The 20,327-nt window shown below is 35.9% G+C and overlaps 1 protein-coding gene across 7 annotated transcripts in view; it reads left to right on the forward strand.

Moving 5' to 3' along the window:
- The window catches only part of LOC149811826 (vacuolar protein sorting-associated protein 26A), a 142,803-nt gene extending 123,454 nt beyond the window's left edge, over positions 1-19,349 (forward strand). For all 7 annotated transcript variants that reach the window (XM_089993944.1, XM_089993940.1, XM_089993943.1 and 4 more), the window contains one exon: positions 18,916-19,349. In XM_089993944.1, coding sequence (XP_089850070.1) covers positions 18,916-19,094 — 179 coding nt within the window. In that variant the 3' untranslated portion in view covers positions 19,095-19,349. The remainder of the gene's footprint in view (positions 1-18,915) is intronic.
- The last annotated feature ends 978 nt before the right edge of the window (positions 19,350-20,327 follow it).

A 20,327-nucleotide genomic window follows, 5' to 3' on the forward strand; every position in this document is an offset into this window, starting at 1 on the left:
CTTGGCAAAGTTTCAGTCATCTTCCCGTAAAGTTTGAAGGGGGGTGTTAAAATATATGTATCTATACATATATATATATATATATATTTGTCTATAAATATATATATATATATATATATATATGTATATGTATAATACTCGATAGGGGTATTATCGTCTTTTCACATAGTTGTTTGAGAAAACAACTATTTCTTTTTTCTTTTTCAATTTTCTTTTTTTATTTTTTATTATTTTCTTGTCTCAATATTCAACCCAAAAGGGACCCCACATAGAGTCGTTGGGGCCCCCAACGGTCACATTTGTGACCGTTGGGGGCTCCCAACGACTCTATGTGGGGCCCCCTTTGGCTCTCATTTTGAGACCCCTTTTGGGGTGTATAAATAGGGGTGAACCCCTCTGTATTCTTCATTCTTGAGAGCTCACTCTCTTTCAATAAAGAGTGTTTATTTTAGTTTGTGCCTTTCTTAAGGCTTGTTTATGTTGTCCCATAGTGGACTTGGTTATTATCTCTCTTGTGTATTTGACAATTGTTGGTCATTGTGAATGCCTTTTAGCATTCTTTATTTTTCCGCGTACTTCATTACACTTCTCCCATTTTATCTAAAGGTGGTTTTTCTTATTATATTATATTTGTTGACGGCTATAAAAATACTCATGGATGTACTTTCTTAGGCACAAAAATGAGGTTTTTGAGAACTTTAAAAAATATCATAATGCAATCAAAAATCAATTTCTGGCCAAAATTTCTATCTTTCGCTCAGACTCTGGAGGAAAATTTATGTCAAATGATTTCAAAACTTATTTTGAAAATAATAGAATTATTCATCAAAGATCATGTGCCTATACCCCTCAACAAAATAAATTAGCTGACTGAAAACATAGGTGCATAATTGCAACTACTAAAAATCTTTTAATTGCAAAAGATGTTCCAAAACTTTTTTGGGCTGAAGCGTGTTTAACAGCCGTATACCTCATCAAGTGTCTAAGCTTTAAAACATCTCTCCTTACGAGAAACTTTTCAAAGTTCCTCCCGATTATCTTAGATTAAGACCTTTTGGATGCAAGTGTTTTGTTCTTATTGATAAAAATGCTAAATTCTCTCTCCAAAACCATAATGTGTGCTTTCTTTGGATACAGAGAAACTCAGAAAGGGTTTAGAAGTTTTGATTTAAAAAATAACAAACTATATATATCCAAGAATGTTCTCTTTATGAAAAATGAAAGTTTTTTTTAAAGTGTGCTTGATAAAGACTATGAGTATTCTTTTATGCTTTAATATTGCCTCAATGTAAAGGTGATTTTTCGTATGAGAATGATAGAAAAAGAGCCTCAATCAAATCAAGATGGTGAAAACATTGAAACTGGAGGACCTAGTATAATTCAATATAGAAGACGTGCCAATGATAGTCAACCAAATGCCTTAGAAAGGTACTCTACCTTAGAAAACCAACAAATTGAAGTCGTCCGGAGATCAAATAGGACTTCTAGACCCCCTATAGATTTGTTTCATATGAATCCTTCTCACCTCAATATAAGGCTTGTCTAGATAGGATTTTGGCTTATTTTGAACCTTTTACATATAAATAAACAAAAGAATATTCTGAATGGGTAAAAGCTATGAACGAAGAATTAAGAGCACTCGAAAAATCCATGACTTGCAAAGTTTTTTATTTTCTTAAAGGTAAGAAAACTATAGGTTGTAGATAGGTGTATAAAGTTGAAACTAAGAGTGATGACACCCTAGAAAGAAGCAAGGTTTGGTTATAGTTGCTAAAGAGTATGCACAAGAATACAGAATAAACTATGATGAGACATTTGCATCAGTAGATAGGATGACTTTAGTTAGGACCCTTATTGTTGTTGCTATTGAATGTTGACCTATATACCAAATGGATGTTAAAAATGCATTTTTAAATGGAGATTTAAAAAAAGAGATTTATATGGATTTACCTCTTGGATATGAAGTCCTCTCTGGTAAGGTACTTCGATTGAGAAAAACTCTTTATGGTTTGAAATAGACACCTAAAGCCTGGTATGATCGTGTTAGTTCTGTTATGCTAAAGCTTAGTTTTAAGTCGTGTTATATTGATACTACTATGTTTATTAAGAAATCTGATGCAGAGATTATTATACTTCTCATTTATGTTGATGATATGATTATTGAAAGTGAAGACAAAAAGGGAGTAAAAGATATTAAATGTATCCTCAAAAAGTATTTTGAAATGTGTGAACTTGGATTTCTCATATTTTTTCTTGGAATTGAGGTTGCTTACTATCGTAGAGGATACTTGCTTTCTCGAACCAAGTTTGCTAATGATATTATTGACATGTCAGGCATTACTGATGAAAAGATGGTGGACACACCTGAAGTTATTAATGCTAAGATGAAGATTGATGATGGGACACTTCTGAATGATCCTACTCCATATCGCCAAATGATTGACACCTTGACTTATTTAACTATTATTAGGCCTGATATTGTATATGCAGTTCATACTTTTAGCCAATTTCAAGATTCTCCCACCACACTTCATATGAGTGTTATGAGAATTGTTAGATATTTACAAACCTCTACCTCTAGAGGTCTTTTGTTATCCTCATCTTTCTCTCTTGAATTGATTGTTTATTCTGACTTAGATTGGTGAGGAGATCCAACTGATCGACGCTCAACTGTTGGTTTTTTTGTTTATGTAGGTGATTGATGCAACTTTTTCAATAGAGTATTTTTAAAATATATTTTCAATAAAAACGTTTGTGCAAACCGTGCATCAAATAATAAAAACCTGCTCGCACGACTGGTGGAGTTCGGGTTGATCTCAGGGAACGGGAAATACTTTGTATTCAAGCACACAATCTAAATTACACTTTATTGTCAAAAATAAAAATTAATTAATTAATTTATCTAAGAGTGCTGCCCCTACAGAGGGCTTAAATAAAAAATAAATAAATAAATAATAAGTGCCTTATTACAAACTTCAAATTGAATTGAATTAAATAAAATAACAGCTTAATCTAGAAATAAAGGAAAAAGTCTTCAGTGCTTGAGTTTTTTGTCTCCTTGATCTTCTTCTAGGTCGAGCACTTTTGCATGGTTTGATTAAGGGCTCTCTGAAGGCCTTTTCGATGGCACTTCTAAGTTCCTGAAGGAACCTCAGAGGGCACTTCGGGGGTACTAAAAGGGGCTCACCGCACGTCCAAACGCTTCCCTGTAAAACACAAAAACAAAACACAACAGTACGAATGAAACAAAACAAAATTTTAATGGCTAAATGACAAAAGAAATCAGCAAAAACCAGATTCAAACTAACTAAAAACAAACAAATTAATAACAACTAATTATGAACTACTACTAACACTAAAAGACAAAATATTTAAACAACCTAACTAACTAGGATTCAATTGATGTAACAAACTAATAATCAATTTAACTAACTAATTGAGAAGACTAAATAATCAATTAACTACACTACAAAACTAAAAACAAAAGAAAATAAGTAACCGGAAAATTCAAGAAGGGAATTACACTAATCTGACTTGCTAATTTAACATCACTAAATGACAAAAGCTACCACGAACTACTAACTTCAAAATAACAAAACAAAAAAAACTAATCGGCTACTATGTTTTAACTCACTAATGTTATCTCATAAAAAAAAACAAAAGTTCAAAACGTGATTTACTAATCTATTTTATCTACCACAACTAGATTAATTAGCAATGAAAAAATAACTAATTTAACAAACTGCTGGACAAAACTCTAAACTAAACCATTACCGCAAATCAAACTATATTAAATAATCTAATCTTATTATCAAGAAAACGTTAGTTAAACAAAGAAAGAACTCGGCTATCCATTCTATGTGACTAAGCTAATCCAACTATAGGCTGTAAATAAAAACTGACCCAAAGTGGCGTAAATTACCTAAACACTACATCTGACGTTGATATACATCTAACTATCTAAGCTAACTAATCAAGCAACTAACTTGCTAACAAACTATTGATAATCTAAACTAAATTATCACGTACTATATGATGTACGATCATTCAAAATAAACTAACTTGACAAAAATCTAGAGCTAATGTTATCTAATTAATAAACTAAAGGAACACAAATCTGTTGCTATTTTAACAAAACTAACTATGCAAGACCAATAAAAAAATCTGAACAAAGCAAACTAATCGGCTAATGAAAAACAATTTCTAATTACTTGATCTAAAAACAATAACAAATAAAAATGTGCTACGGACTTTCCTAAACTAAATCTAATCCTACACTAATCTAAAACCAGAGTTACCAGTCGAGGAAGCGAGAGCGGGAAGCGAGGCACTTTCAAAAATTTAGGAAGCGGGGAAGCGTGGGACTACTTAGAAGAAAATTCCGAACCGTCTCGGAAGCGACCTAGGAAGCGAACCTGAAGCGAAAAAATAGAAAAAATGGGGAAGTGTGGGGGAAGCGCGATTCCCATAAATGGGAAGCACGCTTCCCAAAAAAGGGGGACGCTTCCCCTCACGCTTCAGAAGCACGACGTTTCGCGCTTCCGAAGCGCGCTTCCCCTTTTACCTAGGCACTTTTGGTAACTTTGTCTAAAACTAATCAAAAATCAAGAAAACAAAATATAAAACCTATATTAAAACTAACGATTTACCTAAATCAAGATTTTTCAATGCTTAAATCAAGAAAACGGCTAACCTATATCAAAACGAAATATATTTTTGTCTTTTTATTTTTTAGATACAAAATATGAACTAAACTAGATTAAATATGCCGATGATGCAATGATCTAACAAAACTACATGCAATGCTATGCTTTATGCGATGCAAAACCTAAAACTATGGTGAAACAAGGGAGAAGAAGATGGTTTTTACCTTGTTGCACCCAAACAGACTTCAACTCTTTCTCCGACAGAGGGGATGTGAGGAACCAACGATGACGGGGTTTAGAAGGAGTGAAAAGCATAAGAAGCAAGAAAGGAAGAAGGTAGGCAATCGATCGATTGAAAATGGGGAAGAAAGGAAGAAGGGGAGGCAAAGAAGAGAGAGAGAGGGGCGCAGGATCAAACAAGAGCAAAAACAACCTCTATGGCTGAAAAAATTCTATTTATAAACAAAAATTAGGTTAAAATACATTTTCTATGAAAGTCTGAAATATTTTCAAAATTTTCAAAATTTTCAAAATAGGTCTTCCTCAAAAATGTGTTTTTCAAAAGGGTTTTTTCCTAAACTAATTAAAAGTTAGTAAAACACTCCTAATCTAATTAGACTACAAATTAGAAAAATTCTAAATTAATAAAAACACCAAAAAAATGCAGGGCAAGCAATGAAAATGCGATTTTTCTTGTAATTTCTATCTCGAAGCAAATTCTCGAAAACAACGATAAAGATGGGTTTTTAATGCGATTTTATCATGGATCATGCATAAATATGGATGAATAAAATGCAAAATGTATGCATGATCAGTGATTCTATGGTGTTGTGGAAGTACAAACAAATAAAAAATATCATTATCATCCACTGAGGTCGAGTACCGTGCAATGACTACTACAACATCAAAGATAGTTTGGTTGCCAAGATTGAAGACATGGGTATTTATCTTACACCCTCTAGACTGTGTCTTAGATAACAAGAGTGCAATATGCATAGTTGGCAACCATACATTTCATGAAAGAAACAAACATATAGAAATGGATTCCCATTATGTTCGTGAAGATTTTTTGAGGTAGATCATCACCTTACCTTATGTTACTTTCGAGTATCAACTAGCAAACTTCTTCACAAAGACGCTTCCATCACCGTGATTTTATTTTTTTCTTGACGAACTTTCGATGTGTGTAAGTTTGAGGGGGGTGTTAAAATGTATTGTGTATATGCCATTTGTATTCATTTGTATTTTGTATATAATAAATAATGTGTGAACCATGATTTTAATGTATTTTTTGTTCTTTTCTCTTGAATCTAACCACATGGATGTGATCTACATGCTTGGTTTTATAAGAACCCACTCTTGAATCATTTAATTTTGATGCATAAATGAGATTTTTTTAAGGCTTTAAAATCAATTGCTCATAATCTTCATAAATATTCAATCATTCAAAAATCACATTTTTTCATCGAAAATACATGATCCAATGGTTGATTCCTAGCAAATTCACCATGCCAAGCACATCCACATGGTTGGATTTGCAAAAAAAGTGTTAGAAATGCTCATATTTTCAGTTCTCATATTCTAGTGACTATATATATATTCAGTATGTATGTAAACTGAAATACCCATCAAGGGCATTGTTGTCATTTCATGTTGTAACAGCAGTCAGTCGACTAGGGACTGACAAACTTTCTATTTAGTTTTTTTTTTTTAATTCTGACAGCTGACAACTGATTGGGAGTTGGTCCAACTAGCTGTTGGACAAGCCCCAACTGTTAGAAATATAGCCGTTGGCTAGTTGGGCCAACCCCTATGCATAGAGTGCTTATATAAAGGCACTCCCTCTCTTGTATTATCAATGCTTGTTGGAAAGCATATTGCAATAAATCTTTTATTATTTTACTTGTAACTACCCCAACTCATAACCCTTAAAAAGTGAATTTTTTTTTTTAAACAAGTGCGAAAACAATCCCAGAGACCCGGGCCTTTACAGTTAAACACAACCATCACCACAAAGGATCTTATACTCATCTTTCATACCAAACCCTAATCAAACCAAACTTCATTTATTTAAATGTAAAAAGTCTGAGACATAATTAATTAAAAGTAAAGAAAGCAAAAGAAAGACAAAAGGAAAGAGTCACGCCGTTCAAAGAATCTGTCATGTAGTCGTGTAGTTCTTTCGTGACTCTTCTCAAAAGCAAGTCACCCCACTAGGCATCTGAGGCTGCGAAAAACACAAAAAGTAGGGTGTCAGAATCCTGCGTATGAATCCCTTTATTGAAACAAATAAGCATAAAGAATACAGATAAGATTCATGCAATAATTTAGAGAAATGCAATTATGACAAATACATAATTCAATTAAGCATTCATTCATTAAAGTTAATTATTAAGCATGAAGGGACATTTAATAAATAACAATGATAACAATTTAAGCAATACAATAATTTAACATATTTTAGGGAACAATATTATGCATTTACCAACATGTAACAATCAAGGGAACAAGTAAAAATGCGTGATCTAATGCATAGCAGGAATATGCATGATTTATGTGCGTAATTCATGAACACTTTATTATATTTCCTTAAAGTTTTTTTTTCTATATGCATGCGCTATTAAATACATACAGTTTAAGTTCCTCTTTTTAATTACCGTTGCCCGCGGATACACCAAACAAGTATAATTTTTTGAGGTTAAGTAGGGTTCTTAGGGTAACTTAGTACACAAGTTGTATTTTATTACTGAGTTTCAAACTTAACCCTCGACCGAATCACCTTCGGAACATTAGACCTCCACATTTAATGTCGGGACAATAAGGACCTCCACATCTAATAGTGCCACTTTTTTGGTAGACCAAAACTACAGCTGTGTCGAACACACCACCCCCAGGTAAAGTGATAAACTCTTTGTAAAACCGTGGACAAGAGAAAGAACTTCAATATCGGGTTCAGGGGTAATAAGTAAAGCACACATAGTTTTTTGTATCCTCGTGGTCCCTTAAAACCGAATCTCTAAGATGCCCATTCTTTCGATGAGAGATCTCAGATCGTATATTATACTGTTCTTCTTCATTATCTTTTTATTTAAAAGTCAATTATTAAGTTCTGCAATTCAGCATGCAAAAACAAAAACTCGCATCTACCCCTGCGAGAGTTATCACGAGACTCTCGCCCATGAAAAATACATAGAACAGTGCCATACAAGGCAATAAAAATAAATGTGATTTTTGTGATACTTTTAAAAGTAAATAAAAAAAGAGCGAACCAATACTCGAGGCTCTCCAGACCTGCGATGATTCACGTGGATCATCGATGCACCATATGAAAAAGCCATAGCAATATGTTATATAACGCAAATCACATGTTTCAAATGCACATTCATACATGCAAACCATCATCATGCGTATGGAGTAGAAACATTCATAAGCATGTGCTCACTTAATTCCTATGCATAATTATGTCAGGTGCATCCTTTCATTTGCATACACGTATTCATGTCAATGCATGCTTTAACTTACATGTTTATATCACAAACTTTACCGCTATTACTTTGATTTCATCTTAATGGATCAAACGCAACAAGTGAAATACATCTGGCTCTTGCACGCATATGGCTGAATATGAAGTAAGTAAAGAAATCTGGAAAATTAAAGGAAGTTCTGAACCTCACACATGCAAATTAAATGTTTATTTACCTGTACACTGAACATATAGTCATATTTTAAAACCTGTATGTGTCCTCAACACATACTCAGAACTCACACTTCCCTGACTAAAAGAAATATTTAAAATACCCCACACCTAAATAAAACCCTTTTGTTTTATGTATTTATTCTTTTTTTTGGAAGACGTGACCCAGCCGACCTAGTCGGCTGGGTCTAGCACGCAGCCAGACCCACCCAGCCGACCCAGTCAGCTGTGTCAGGTACTCAGCCTAGTCAACCCAGTCGGCTGGGGCTGACTGCCCCATGGCTCAGCCGACCGGGGTCGGGTGGGCCCATAAAATAAAAATTTCCCCCCATTTTTTTTTTGACATGGCCATCACCCAGCTGGCCGGGTCGAAACCCCAGCCCAGCCGACCCAGTCGGCCGGGGCTGCCAGCACTTGGCTCAGCCGACTGTGGTCGGCTGAGGCCCAACACAGCAAAAGCTAAATTTTTTTTTTATATATGTGTATACATATATACCTTTATGACAGCATGCCTACAGAAATACTAAGATAAATTCCAGGATATCGGGCATGCTTAATACATTAAAAACAAGTTTCAGTATGCATATACATGATTTTTTTGCATAAAGAACACATGCATAGGTCGAAATACTCAAATTTCATAAGATACACAACCTGGTTATGAAATAAATACATAAGCAAATACACAGCCACGTTTTTGAGTGGTTATGTTCAGATTTCAATGCACTAACAGTCTATAACATGGGTTTTCATAAAAATCGGCAATACTAGCATGCACATACATAAACAACTATATTTTTTCATGGATTAAAAATTCTGTTTTAATATAAAATACATCCACACCTGTGTTATTCCACAATAACATTCCAAAAAAATGAAAACATATGGATTTCATCCATGGATCGTAGAGTAAATGTTTGGATTTACTCATCCACATGATTTTACCCTAAAATACCGCATGAAAATCGAATCCATGTTCTTTTTCTTATTTAAATCAAAAGAGACACCCGTACCTTGTGCTTGAACCAGAGAGAATCGAAGAAAACAATAGTAGAAAGGGTTGATGGTGTTAGTTTTGTAACCTGCAGTTCGTTCCACGTTGGAGAGCTGCAAAACAGAGAGAGATAGAGAAAGGGAGAGAGAGGTTTGGAGAAAACCGATACCCTGCTGTACATAGGTCGGCTGTTGTGTATTCCTGTATGTTAACATGAGATTACAAACAAAATTAGGGTACTAGAATACCCTTTTTACAATAATCAATATTACATAATGCCATTAATGAAGAAGTGGGTGTCACAGGTATGGATCTTCAGATCCATGACCCGTAACCAGAGAAAACACTTCTTTTCACCCTCTCTCAAGTTGTGCATGATCTTGAATCATGAACAACTTGCCTTTTAACGTCCAAAATCTGTCTTTAGTCAATCCTTTTGTAAATATATCCGCCACTTGATCTGTAGTTCGAACAAATTCAGGCTCAATCTCTTTCTCTTCTACCTTTTGTCTCACAAAATGCTGGTCTATTTCAATATGCTTGGCACGACTGTGATGAATTGGATTAAAAGACATACTAATGGCACTCTGGTTGTCACACAAAAGAAGTGAACAAGATATTGATTCTCCTACGTCTGTCAGTAGATGTCTAACCCAAGTAGCCTCAGCAGTGGCGGCTGCCATTGATCTGTATTCAGCCTTTGTACTGGATCTGGCAACAGCCTTTTGTTTCTTACTACTCCAAGAAACCAAATTCATCCCAACAAATACACAATAGCCGGATACTGATCTGCGTTCATCTGGATCTCCCGCTCAGTCCGCATCAGAATAAATAGTGATCTCATGTGCACTTTGCCCATTTGTCTTTCGTTTATATATGGGACCATCCCCAACCGTTCCCTTCAGATATCGTAGTATCCGTTTAACTGCTTCCATATGCCCTTCACATGGGGCATGCATAAACTGAGAAACTTGATTCACCGAGTAGACTATATCAGGGCGAGTAAAAGTGAGGTATTGTAACATACCCACTATGCTACGGTACTGTGTGGGATTATCAAATGGATCTCCATCTTGAGAGCTAAGCCTTTGATGAAGAACGCTAGGAGTGCTTAAGGGCTTGCAGTCTTTCATACCCGCTTTATTGAGAACATCAATAGTATACTTATGTTGAGTGAGAGTCATTTCTTCAGAGGAACTGTCGACTTCAACTCCAAGAAAGTACCGTAGTTTGCCAAGGTCCTTCATTTTGAACCTCTGATTCAAGAGATGTTTGACTTCTTCAATGTGGTCATTGGAACTGCCAGTAATGATGATATCATTCACATATATCAACAACAAAGTAATTGTGTCTTGGTTCTTAAATATAAATAAGGAGTGGTCAAGAAGAGATTTCTTAAAACCATATTTTTGTATTTCAAGAGAAAAGCTGTCAAACCAAGATCGAGATGCCTGCTTCAATCCATATATCGCCCTTTTTAGTCTGCAGACATATTTTGTAGGATTACCTTCTGCGTAACCAGTGGGTTGTTCCATGTAAACTTCTTCTCTCAAATCTCCATGAAGAAAGGCATTCTTCACATCAAGTTGGCTAATGGTCCATTGGTGTTTAATAGCTAAAGAAAGTATGACTCGGATTGTCCCAATCCTCACCACTGGACTAAAGGTTTCATCATAGTCCTGTCCTTGCTCCTGTGTAAAACCTTTGGCTACAAGTCTCGCCTTGTATCGCTCTATAGTCTCATCTGGTTTATACTTTATTTTGTACACCCATTTCGAACCAACAACATTTTTGTCAGGTGGTCTTGATACGACATCCCACGTACCACATTCATGTAGAGCTTCCATCTCCTCATCCATAGCTTCAATCCATCTTCTGAAATTTGATGCTTGAGAGAACGTTGTGGGTTCATCTTCTTTATTCAAGGCTGTTAGAAAGAGTTGAAAATCTAATGAGAAATTTTCATAACTGACCCATCTTTCAATTGGATGGCGAGGACGTGTGGATCTTCTAGTATCAACAATGTTGGATGTTGAGGATGTGTCAATGTCTGAATCAATTATGGTGGGTGACTCTCTTTCTCGTCGAGTATAAACAAAGCCTCTATATCTTCTTGGATTCAAAGTTGAGTCTGTATTTTCATGATCAATCATCCCATCAGTAGACACAGGTATCTTATCCTTTTGAGTGCAATTTGAGTAAGCATCACTAGCTCCTGTGAGAAGTTCATAGTTCAACCAAGGATGGTAAGCCTGAACTTCATGTTTTGATTCTGAAGAACTAGTACATTGACAATCAAAATTCAATTCATCGAAGATAACATTTCTTGATATTTTGATGTGCTTGCTCACCGGATCATAGCACCTGTACCCTTTATAGTCATCGGCATAACCCACAAACCTGCACTTCAAAGCCTTGTCCTGGAACTTATGTCTCTTTGAACTGTCAACATGAACATAGCATAAACAGCCAAACGCATGCAAATCATAGTAGTTGGGGTGAATACCAAAAAGAGACAAGTAAGGAGACTTGTTTTCCAAAATAGTCATGGGCAATCGATTTATCACATGAACTGCAGAATGAAAAGCCTCTGTCCATAAAGTAATCGGAAGATTACTATCGTGCATCATGCTCATCGCACTCTCAACAATATGGCGATGCTTTCTTTCAGCAATCCCATTCTGCTGAGGTGTGTGCGGGCAAGACACCTTTTTCCTTATCCCATTACTTTGAAGAAAGTTAGTAAAGTCAATGGAAGAGAATTCACCTCCTCCGTCACATTGGAAACTTAGGATGTTTTCAGAAAATTGGTTTCTGACAAAGGAATGGAAGTTACGGAACAACTTGAAAGTCTCAGATTTATGTTTCATGAAAAATATCCAGGAATAGCGAGAATAACTGTCAACAAATAAAAGATAGTATCTAGTTCCAGACATAGAAGCAACTGGAGCAGGCCCCCAAACATCAGAACAAATAGTCTCAAAAGGTCTTGAAGCTCTTTTATTGATAGAATGAAATGGTAAAACATGACTCTTACATAAGAGACAACTAGAACATTTGTTGTCATTTACATTTATTCCTAAACTTGACTTGGGAATGAGGTTACTTGAAACAAGCTTCTCAATGAAATTATTACTGTAGTGACCTAGACGACCATGCCAAAGGTTTGGCTTATTGATTTCAGAGACACTAAAAACGCAGGTAGGATTTTCAGAAGACAATGATGGTTGGAGCTTCAAGTTTGGGTCTGCAGAGCGAATATATGTTGAAGGATCTTCTTGAAAAACATACATATTGCCTTGCCGTTTTCCTCTAGCGAACGTCTCCTTCGTGCAGAGATCCTTAACAAGAACAGAAGAGGGAGTAAATTCAACTGAGGCTTTGATATCATCAACAAGTTTAGAAACTGAAACAATGTTTTTTTTGATATTAGGGGCATAAAGAACATTTGAAAGATTGATGGAAGATTCGGGCAAGGGTATGATGGAGTTTCCAATATGCGAGACAGAGTGGTGTGATCCATCTCCAGTAACTATACTACTTCTACCAATGTAAGGAACAAGTTTTAGGAGCTTACCTGCATCACCAGTAACATGAGTCGCTGCGCCAGAATCCACGTACCAAGTGCCTTGCTCATTTTGTTTCAGATTCAATTCTGCTAAGGCTGACAATAACAACTCTTTTACTTCTCCGTTGGTCCTTGTATTGTCTGTGCCTCTTTTTGTTTCAGTTTGTGTTGATTTTCCTTTATTTAGGGGATTGAACCAGCAGTTAGCCTTGATATGCCCCCTTTTATTACACAGAAAGCAAGTAGGAATTGGCCTCTGTCTTTGTGGGTTGGTATATGAGTTGGGTGTAGGCAATAATCCACGACCTCCATGACCACTTCTACCTTGTGCTCCTTTTCCCTTGATATCATAGTTTCCTCGTCCTCGTGCATAAGTAACCCCTGTAACAAGAACTTCTTGTGCCCCAACATGCATAGATGATTCTTCAGAAAATCCCTTTAGATTCATCTCATATTGTAACAATTTTGCACGCAGATCTTCAAAATTGGGCAGCTCAGGTAAACATAACAGAGAAGTGACAATCATATGATAGTCGTGTCCCAATCCACTGAGGGTTTGTTGTACCAAATCTTTATCAGAAACTGTACTTCCAACAACTGCTAACTGATCTGTGATGACCTTCATTTTGTTCAAATATTCCATGATGGTCATGTACTCCTTTCTTAACATTTGAAATTCTCTTTTAAGAAACATAATCCTGGCCTGAGAAACCTGTGAGTATGTCTGAACAAGTCTGTTCCAAAGTTGCATGGCAGTGCAGTCATCTGGAATGGCTACAAGAACCTCTTGTGAGAGTGTTGATGTAATATAAGCAACAAGCGCTTGGTCTCTTTTCATCCAAGTCACAAATTCAGGATTTCTGACATATACGGTAGTAGATTCCCCTTTGCTGTCCCTTTCTTCTTGTGATATGAACTCAGGAGGAACTGGAATAGATCCATTCAGATGTCCAGAAAGATCCTGACTCCTAATGAAAGGTATGATTTGCCTCTTCCAAGTCAAGAAGTTACCATTATTTAATTTCTCAAACACAAGTTGGCTGAGGAAACTTGAAGAAAGAACTGACTGGCTAGGAAGAGAATTCATGTTTCACAGAATGAAGAATGTATTCAGCACAATCTGCTTATACCTGCAGTTCTGTAATTTTTTTTGTTTTGCAGGAACTAATTCAGATTGCTGATATGAAACAGAAATTAAATGTCAATCAGATTTCTGATTTGTATATGAAATGGAATATCGGATATGAAAATCCAAAAAAAAAACAATGTGAATATGTATTCCTAATGTATCGGCTTGTTAATGGCTGAATGAGAGAATCTGGGCTGAGTCACTCAAGAGACAAAAATAAACAGTGGTGAAACCAAGGTTCAGCCACCACCAAAGTAGGAGAAAAGGAAACTGTAGGGAGAAAAGTTGAGAAAAGAAGGAGATGAATAAGACGTGAATCCAAAGAAAAACAGAATTAGTTGGGTCAGTCGTGAGTCCCAGAAACCAGAAAAAAAATCTGAGTTATCTGGGTCAGTCGTGAACCAAAAAAAAACTGACTGGGTCAGTCGTGATTCCAGAAAGGGGCGAGAAACAGATGTAGGAGGAAAAGAATGAAACTGACTAGGTCAGTCGTGAATCCAAAGAAAGGAAAACAAGAACAGCCGTACCTTTTTTTTTTTTTTTGATTTTCAGACTTTGGAAGAGGAAATAGAGGAGAAAAGGATCTTCAGACGTGCCTTTTTGAATCGATCCCAGTTTCAGCTGAAGCGTGGCTTTGATACCATGTTAGTTTTGTAACCTGCAGTTCGTTCCACGTTGGAGAGCTGCAAAACAGAGAGAGATAGAGAAAGGGAGAGAGAGGTTTGGAGAAAACCGATACCCTGCTGTACATAGGTCGGCTGCTGTGTATTCCTTTATGTTAACATGAGATTACAAACAAAATTAGGGTACTAGAATACCCTTTTTACAATAATCAATATTACATAATGCCATTAATGAAGAAGTGGGTGTCACGGGTCTGGATCTTCAGATCCATGACCCGTAACTAGAGAAAACACTTCTTTTCAGATGGCTGGAGAAGAAGATTTTCCTCCTCTCTTTCTCTCCTTCCCTTTTCTCTCTCTCTCTTCATCTCTCCTCTTTTCCCCTTTCTTCTCTTTTTCCTTCTCTTTCTCTCTCTTTTTTTTTGTTGTGTAATGAATGGGAGAGGGGGTGACACGCCCCCCCCCCCCCCTTTTTCTCTCTTAGTGTCCTAATTTTTTGAAATATTATCAAATGTTGACTTTTCAAAACAAAAACTTTCAATCCTTTTAAAATTCTTTCTAACCTCTCTTAAGCTGGAATAAGGACTCTTTTAAAGAGTCCTACTCAGCCCTAAAAATAAAATTCGGAATTGATATTATTTAATTAATAATTACTTATTAATTATTAATTAATTAAAAATATCTAAAAACTTTCAAAAATAACTAAATTAACCCTAAAGGTTTATTAACTATAATAAAACCCAAATTAAGGCTTTATACTGAATTTAAAGCAGGAAAAACATTGGGATTGGATTTGTATCCGGATCCAAGATCCAAACCCATACCCAAAATGAAAATGGATCAAGACCTAGATCCAATCCAGATTTAAGTAGGACCTAAACAAAACCCAAATCCATAAAAATTTGGATCCTAAGCCTTGGATCCAATCCGATCCAACTCCGGATCCATTTCGACAAACTGCTCAATTTTTAGAAAAAATGTGATTTTCGGGTCAACCGGGACTCGAATTCAGAAAAGTAAAATATCATCGCGCTCAGAATTTAGAGACGCATCCAACAATATATTATATGAATACCAAATTCTGAATTTCGCCCGAAAATAACTTGAATTTTGTTCAAATTTTGCTTGAATTTAAAGGTCAAAATTAAAACTCTTTTTCACGCTTCGTTTGGCTCGCCTTGACCTTGTCGATGAGACCTGAGTCAAACCCAGACTCAAAGACTATAGTCTAAAAATTGAGCCTCAAACGATTTTTCTCTCGGACTTGGCCAAATTTTCGTCCAAATTTTTGTCAAAATTATAAAATTACTAAGTACCCAAAATACGCGATATTACATTACTTTTGCTCTTTCTCTTTTTTGAGAGTTTGTGTTGGCCCTTAGTGGCTCTTTGTATTTGGCCTATTAGAGGCTTGTGTTTGTTGTTTCATTACAAGGAGGCCCGACCCTTTTTTCCAGAAAAAGTCCAAATTGACACCGTTGTCTACTATGTTGATGGCATTCACCCATCTCCAGATGATAATTTCCCGTGACTCTTTTGCTAGTTCAGTCACAATAGCAAGGATTCATGTGGAAGACCCAGAATGATTTTCTTTTTTGGTTCATATCGCCGACCCCAATTGTTTTGGGATGAAGGCGTAGTTGTTGTTGTTGTTGTATTGCTTGTGATGTTTTAATGGTCATGCTGGCACCTGATCTGAATGTGAGTGAAAGCCATAGGAAAAGCTCTTTGGTGTCACCAGTTGGTCATTGATTGACTGAAACAAGTTTACTATTGTTGCTTGTTTGCAATCATAGAATTCATGACAATAGACAAAGTTCTTGATTTATCAAACCTGATCATTTCAGTTGCAAGCCCCTTCTTCAGATGTCTCCATTTGAAAGCCTTTGTAGAGTGCGAAGCTATGCCATGCACACACACACACACACACAGATAGATAGATAAGGGTAATATTTATTACAAATGTTTGTAGGTACAAACGCCTCTGGATCTCTATGGCACAAGTTATTTTGATTCAATCGGACCTCATAGAAGGATTCTGTATGTCCAAAATAGTAGGGATCAGCTTCTTAATCATGTTTTTTTTATTAGAAAGCATGATTTTATGACCCAAAAAAGTATCACACATTATAGACAATTGATTTTTGAAGCCTTGCAAAAACCTGCTTGTTGTAATCAGATGATCTAAGAGCCAATTCCCACTAAGTAAAGCATGTAGATCACATCTGTAAGGGTTAGTTTCATTAAAAACAACCAAAAACATAAAAAAGATGAGACATTTGTACATACAAATGTCTAGTAAATATGGTCCCTATATATATAGTGTGTGTATATAGAGTGATGAAAACCTACAAAATGAAACATACTAATGGATTGAAATGCATTTTCCAGCATGTTTTTGCAATTCTGACCTTGTAGATGTGTTAGGCTTGGTCAATTTGCTAGGAATCGACACTGGAATCATATTTTCCCAATAAAAAAACATTCTTCAAGCCTGTAAAATTTGCGAAGATTTCAGGCTGTTGACTTTTCAATCCATATAAAAACCTATACGTGTGCTGGAATCTAACGATCCAAGAGCCGATCTATATGAAATCAAGCATGTAGATGGCATCTATATGGTTGGAATAACAAAAAAAACAAAAATCCGTTTAGCATATTTCATTTTGTCGGTTTTGGTCTCTCTACAAATACATACACACAATACGTGTATGTGTTTGTTTTTGCGAATTCTCTAGTAACATATAAAGAAGAAAAATGAAAAAGGTATAAAATATTTATTGAAACATGCATTGTATCTTACTGGATTATATAGTCCTAGAACCATCCTGCGCCAGCCCCAGGGGCACAAGTGTTGACGGTGGTATGCTGGGCATTTTAGAGGACTTCTTTTGCCTGAAGTAACCAATGTTACTGGGAGTTTTGATGTTTGTGACAACTTTCTTTGGGGATGAAAGACTAAAGCCAAGTTCTCATGATTGAAATGGAAAAACTATTTTTCTTACAAACAGGCGGCTATGTCACAGGGACTCGCCAACTAGGTGCCGCACCCGCACCCGCACAACCTGACCCTGGGTGCAGTCAACGCACCCAGTGTCATTTATGTTCAACTTTTGGACTTTATATATATCTATATATATATATACTTTTTTATATTTTTGCCGCAACCCCGCACCCAAGTTTTTTGAAAGTGCCGCACCCCCGCACCCGCACCCATGTGACATAGACAGGCGTACATAGGGAAACCTGATTTTTTTTATCCAAATACAAGTCAGGAATTGGCTAAATTGAGTCTAAACAAGTAAAATAAAACACAATAGGTAGAAGAAAATAATTTGTGCTCCCATAATGCCCCAAATCTTGTAACTTTTTCCCTTGAAATTAATGACTGAAATTTGAGAATCTGAAAATTCTACAGAGAAAAAGGTTTTAGTCTTTTAAATTATATTTAGAATGTATCAGAACTGCTGAAATTGTATGTACATCTCCTAAACCCTTCCTTCAAGAACATTAGAATCCACTTTAACTCAAGTAATGAAGCTTTTTGATATCGTCAAAATCATTATTTTGTTTCATTTGTCAATGGATCGCTTTTCATAGTGCTGGGGGATATCTCCCTTACGGTACCACTAAAAGTGAAAAACTTGATACTTCTGTCCATTCCCAAAAATGTATGATATTATTCTACTCTTTCTCCCATTTCAGATCATATTGGAACCATATGATGAATCTATCTGTCCCCAAAAATTCTTTTATTTTTTCTGGAAAGAGATGATGGCACATATATAATGAAAGTATAAGTAGGAAAGAGGGAATATTATTCTCATCAGCTTATCATAAAAGGAAATGAAATATACATGGCTATCCAAAATTGAATGAGAAGAAACTTTACGGAGAAATTTTAACTGCCTAACAAATTTCTTCTCCCTGTAATGGAATGCATCCTTAAGCAAAATGGACCCAACTTATAATTATGAGCATGTGATTTATATAGTTTCATGTTCTTGGGATTCAATGATTGACCTTTGCACTTTTAAATTTGTTTACCAAGAACAAACTCATGAAATATTCATCAGTGTATTGGATAAACACCATTGCTAATCTTATCATGCACTTTTTTGGGCTTCCAACTCCCGACGATCATTTGCTTGGACTTTTGTGAGATTTTAAGTGTTTAAATCATGTTTCTGTGGTTCAGCAATTTTCTCCTTGCATGTTTCTGGTTATGCTATTCTCAAGTTAAATGAACTATACTTGACAGGGGAATCCATTCCAATTAGGCTGTTTTTGAGCCCATACGAGCTGACACCCACATACCGGAACATAAATAACAAGTTTAGTGTGAAATACTATCTGAACCTTGTTCTTGTGGATGAAGAAGATAGAAGGTACTTTAAGCAGCAGGAAATTACAGTTTACCGACTTCTAGAGACCTCTTGATCACATAACCGTTTGGTTAATCTATGTGATTTCATATGTCGATTGGATGGGAGTTGTGTAATTTGTTTTGATTGGCTGTTCCTCGTAGCAGCATGTTGGTTCTACTCTCTTGAACTTCAGTTTTGCAAAAGCAATTTGAGGAGATTGTGATCATGTTATTTCCAGTTTGCATTTTCTAGTAGTTGAAACTTCTGTTTTGATCCTCTGTATCATGTGAAAAGCTAATAATAATAACCTGTACATGAATTCCGTCTCGGCCATTTCTATTTTTTTTTCTTTTCTTCCTTTCCATCTGCTTTATAGTTCTTGTAGTTAAGAATAAATTATTAATTTTTGATGACAATGAACCCTCGCCGAAGAAAGGAAAACCCCAGGTGGTACCCCACGACCACCCTGCCTTAGGTGGCCCACCTCTGAAAGCTAAGGAATAAATTAATAATAATTTATTTGAAAATGATCGTCACAACTCCCTGCTACTTTTAAAGAAAACAAAGCTGTGATTGGGTGCTGCAACATGTGAAGATGTCTGTTTCTCTCCTAATTTCCCTCAATCTTGTTTTCTTTTTCTAAACTCTGAAAGGCATTTTCTGATTTTGTACATGTGGCAGCTTGTGAACGTTAGTCTTGTTTTGATTCTATTGTCCGCTATCCTATTTCTGCCCTATTTTAATCCCAAGGTGATTTCCCTGAAGATTCGGCCTACCTTAATTGGATAGTCTGTGCCATCACTTTTTCTGTTGGATTGAGGGAATTTGATGAATTGGAATCCAATTTGGCTAAATCCTTTGGCTATTTTTCAGCCATAGAGAAGAATTTAGTGGAACATGATTCCAATTCCATTGAACTTTCTGAATCCAAACGCACCCTATGTTTGATGGAGTTCCTGATTCAACCGGATCTGGTTTGATTGTTGGTCATAACTGCTGTTTAACTAAAATACAGTGATCCCATCTTGGGTTTCATGTCAGAGGCCAATATCATGTAAAGTCTAACCTGATAATCGTAAAAGGCAAATGGAAAGGGATCACTATATGAACCCGATCAAAACCATTATACGGGAGTTGGTCATTGCAAATTCACACCGAATCTCATAACTATAGTGTTAATGGCAAAATGTTCAGAAAGATTTTGATACGGCTTCAGGTTGGTCCTTAGGAAAACGCCATTTAAAGCATGAGCTTTTCCAATAAAATTTCAAAATTGACCCAAACAAAGTTTTTTTTTTGCAGGAAT

The sequence above is a fragment of the Nuphar pumila genome, chromosome 17 (genome assembly GCF_984573655.1).
Source record: "Nuphar pumila chromosome 17, dmNupPumi1.hap1.1, whole genome shotgun sequence".
In the NCBI taxonomy this organism is placed as follows: Eukaryota; Viridiplantae; Streptophyta; class Magnoliopsida; order Nymphaeales; family Nymphaeaceae; genus Nuphar; species Nuphar pumila.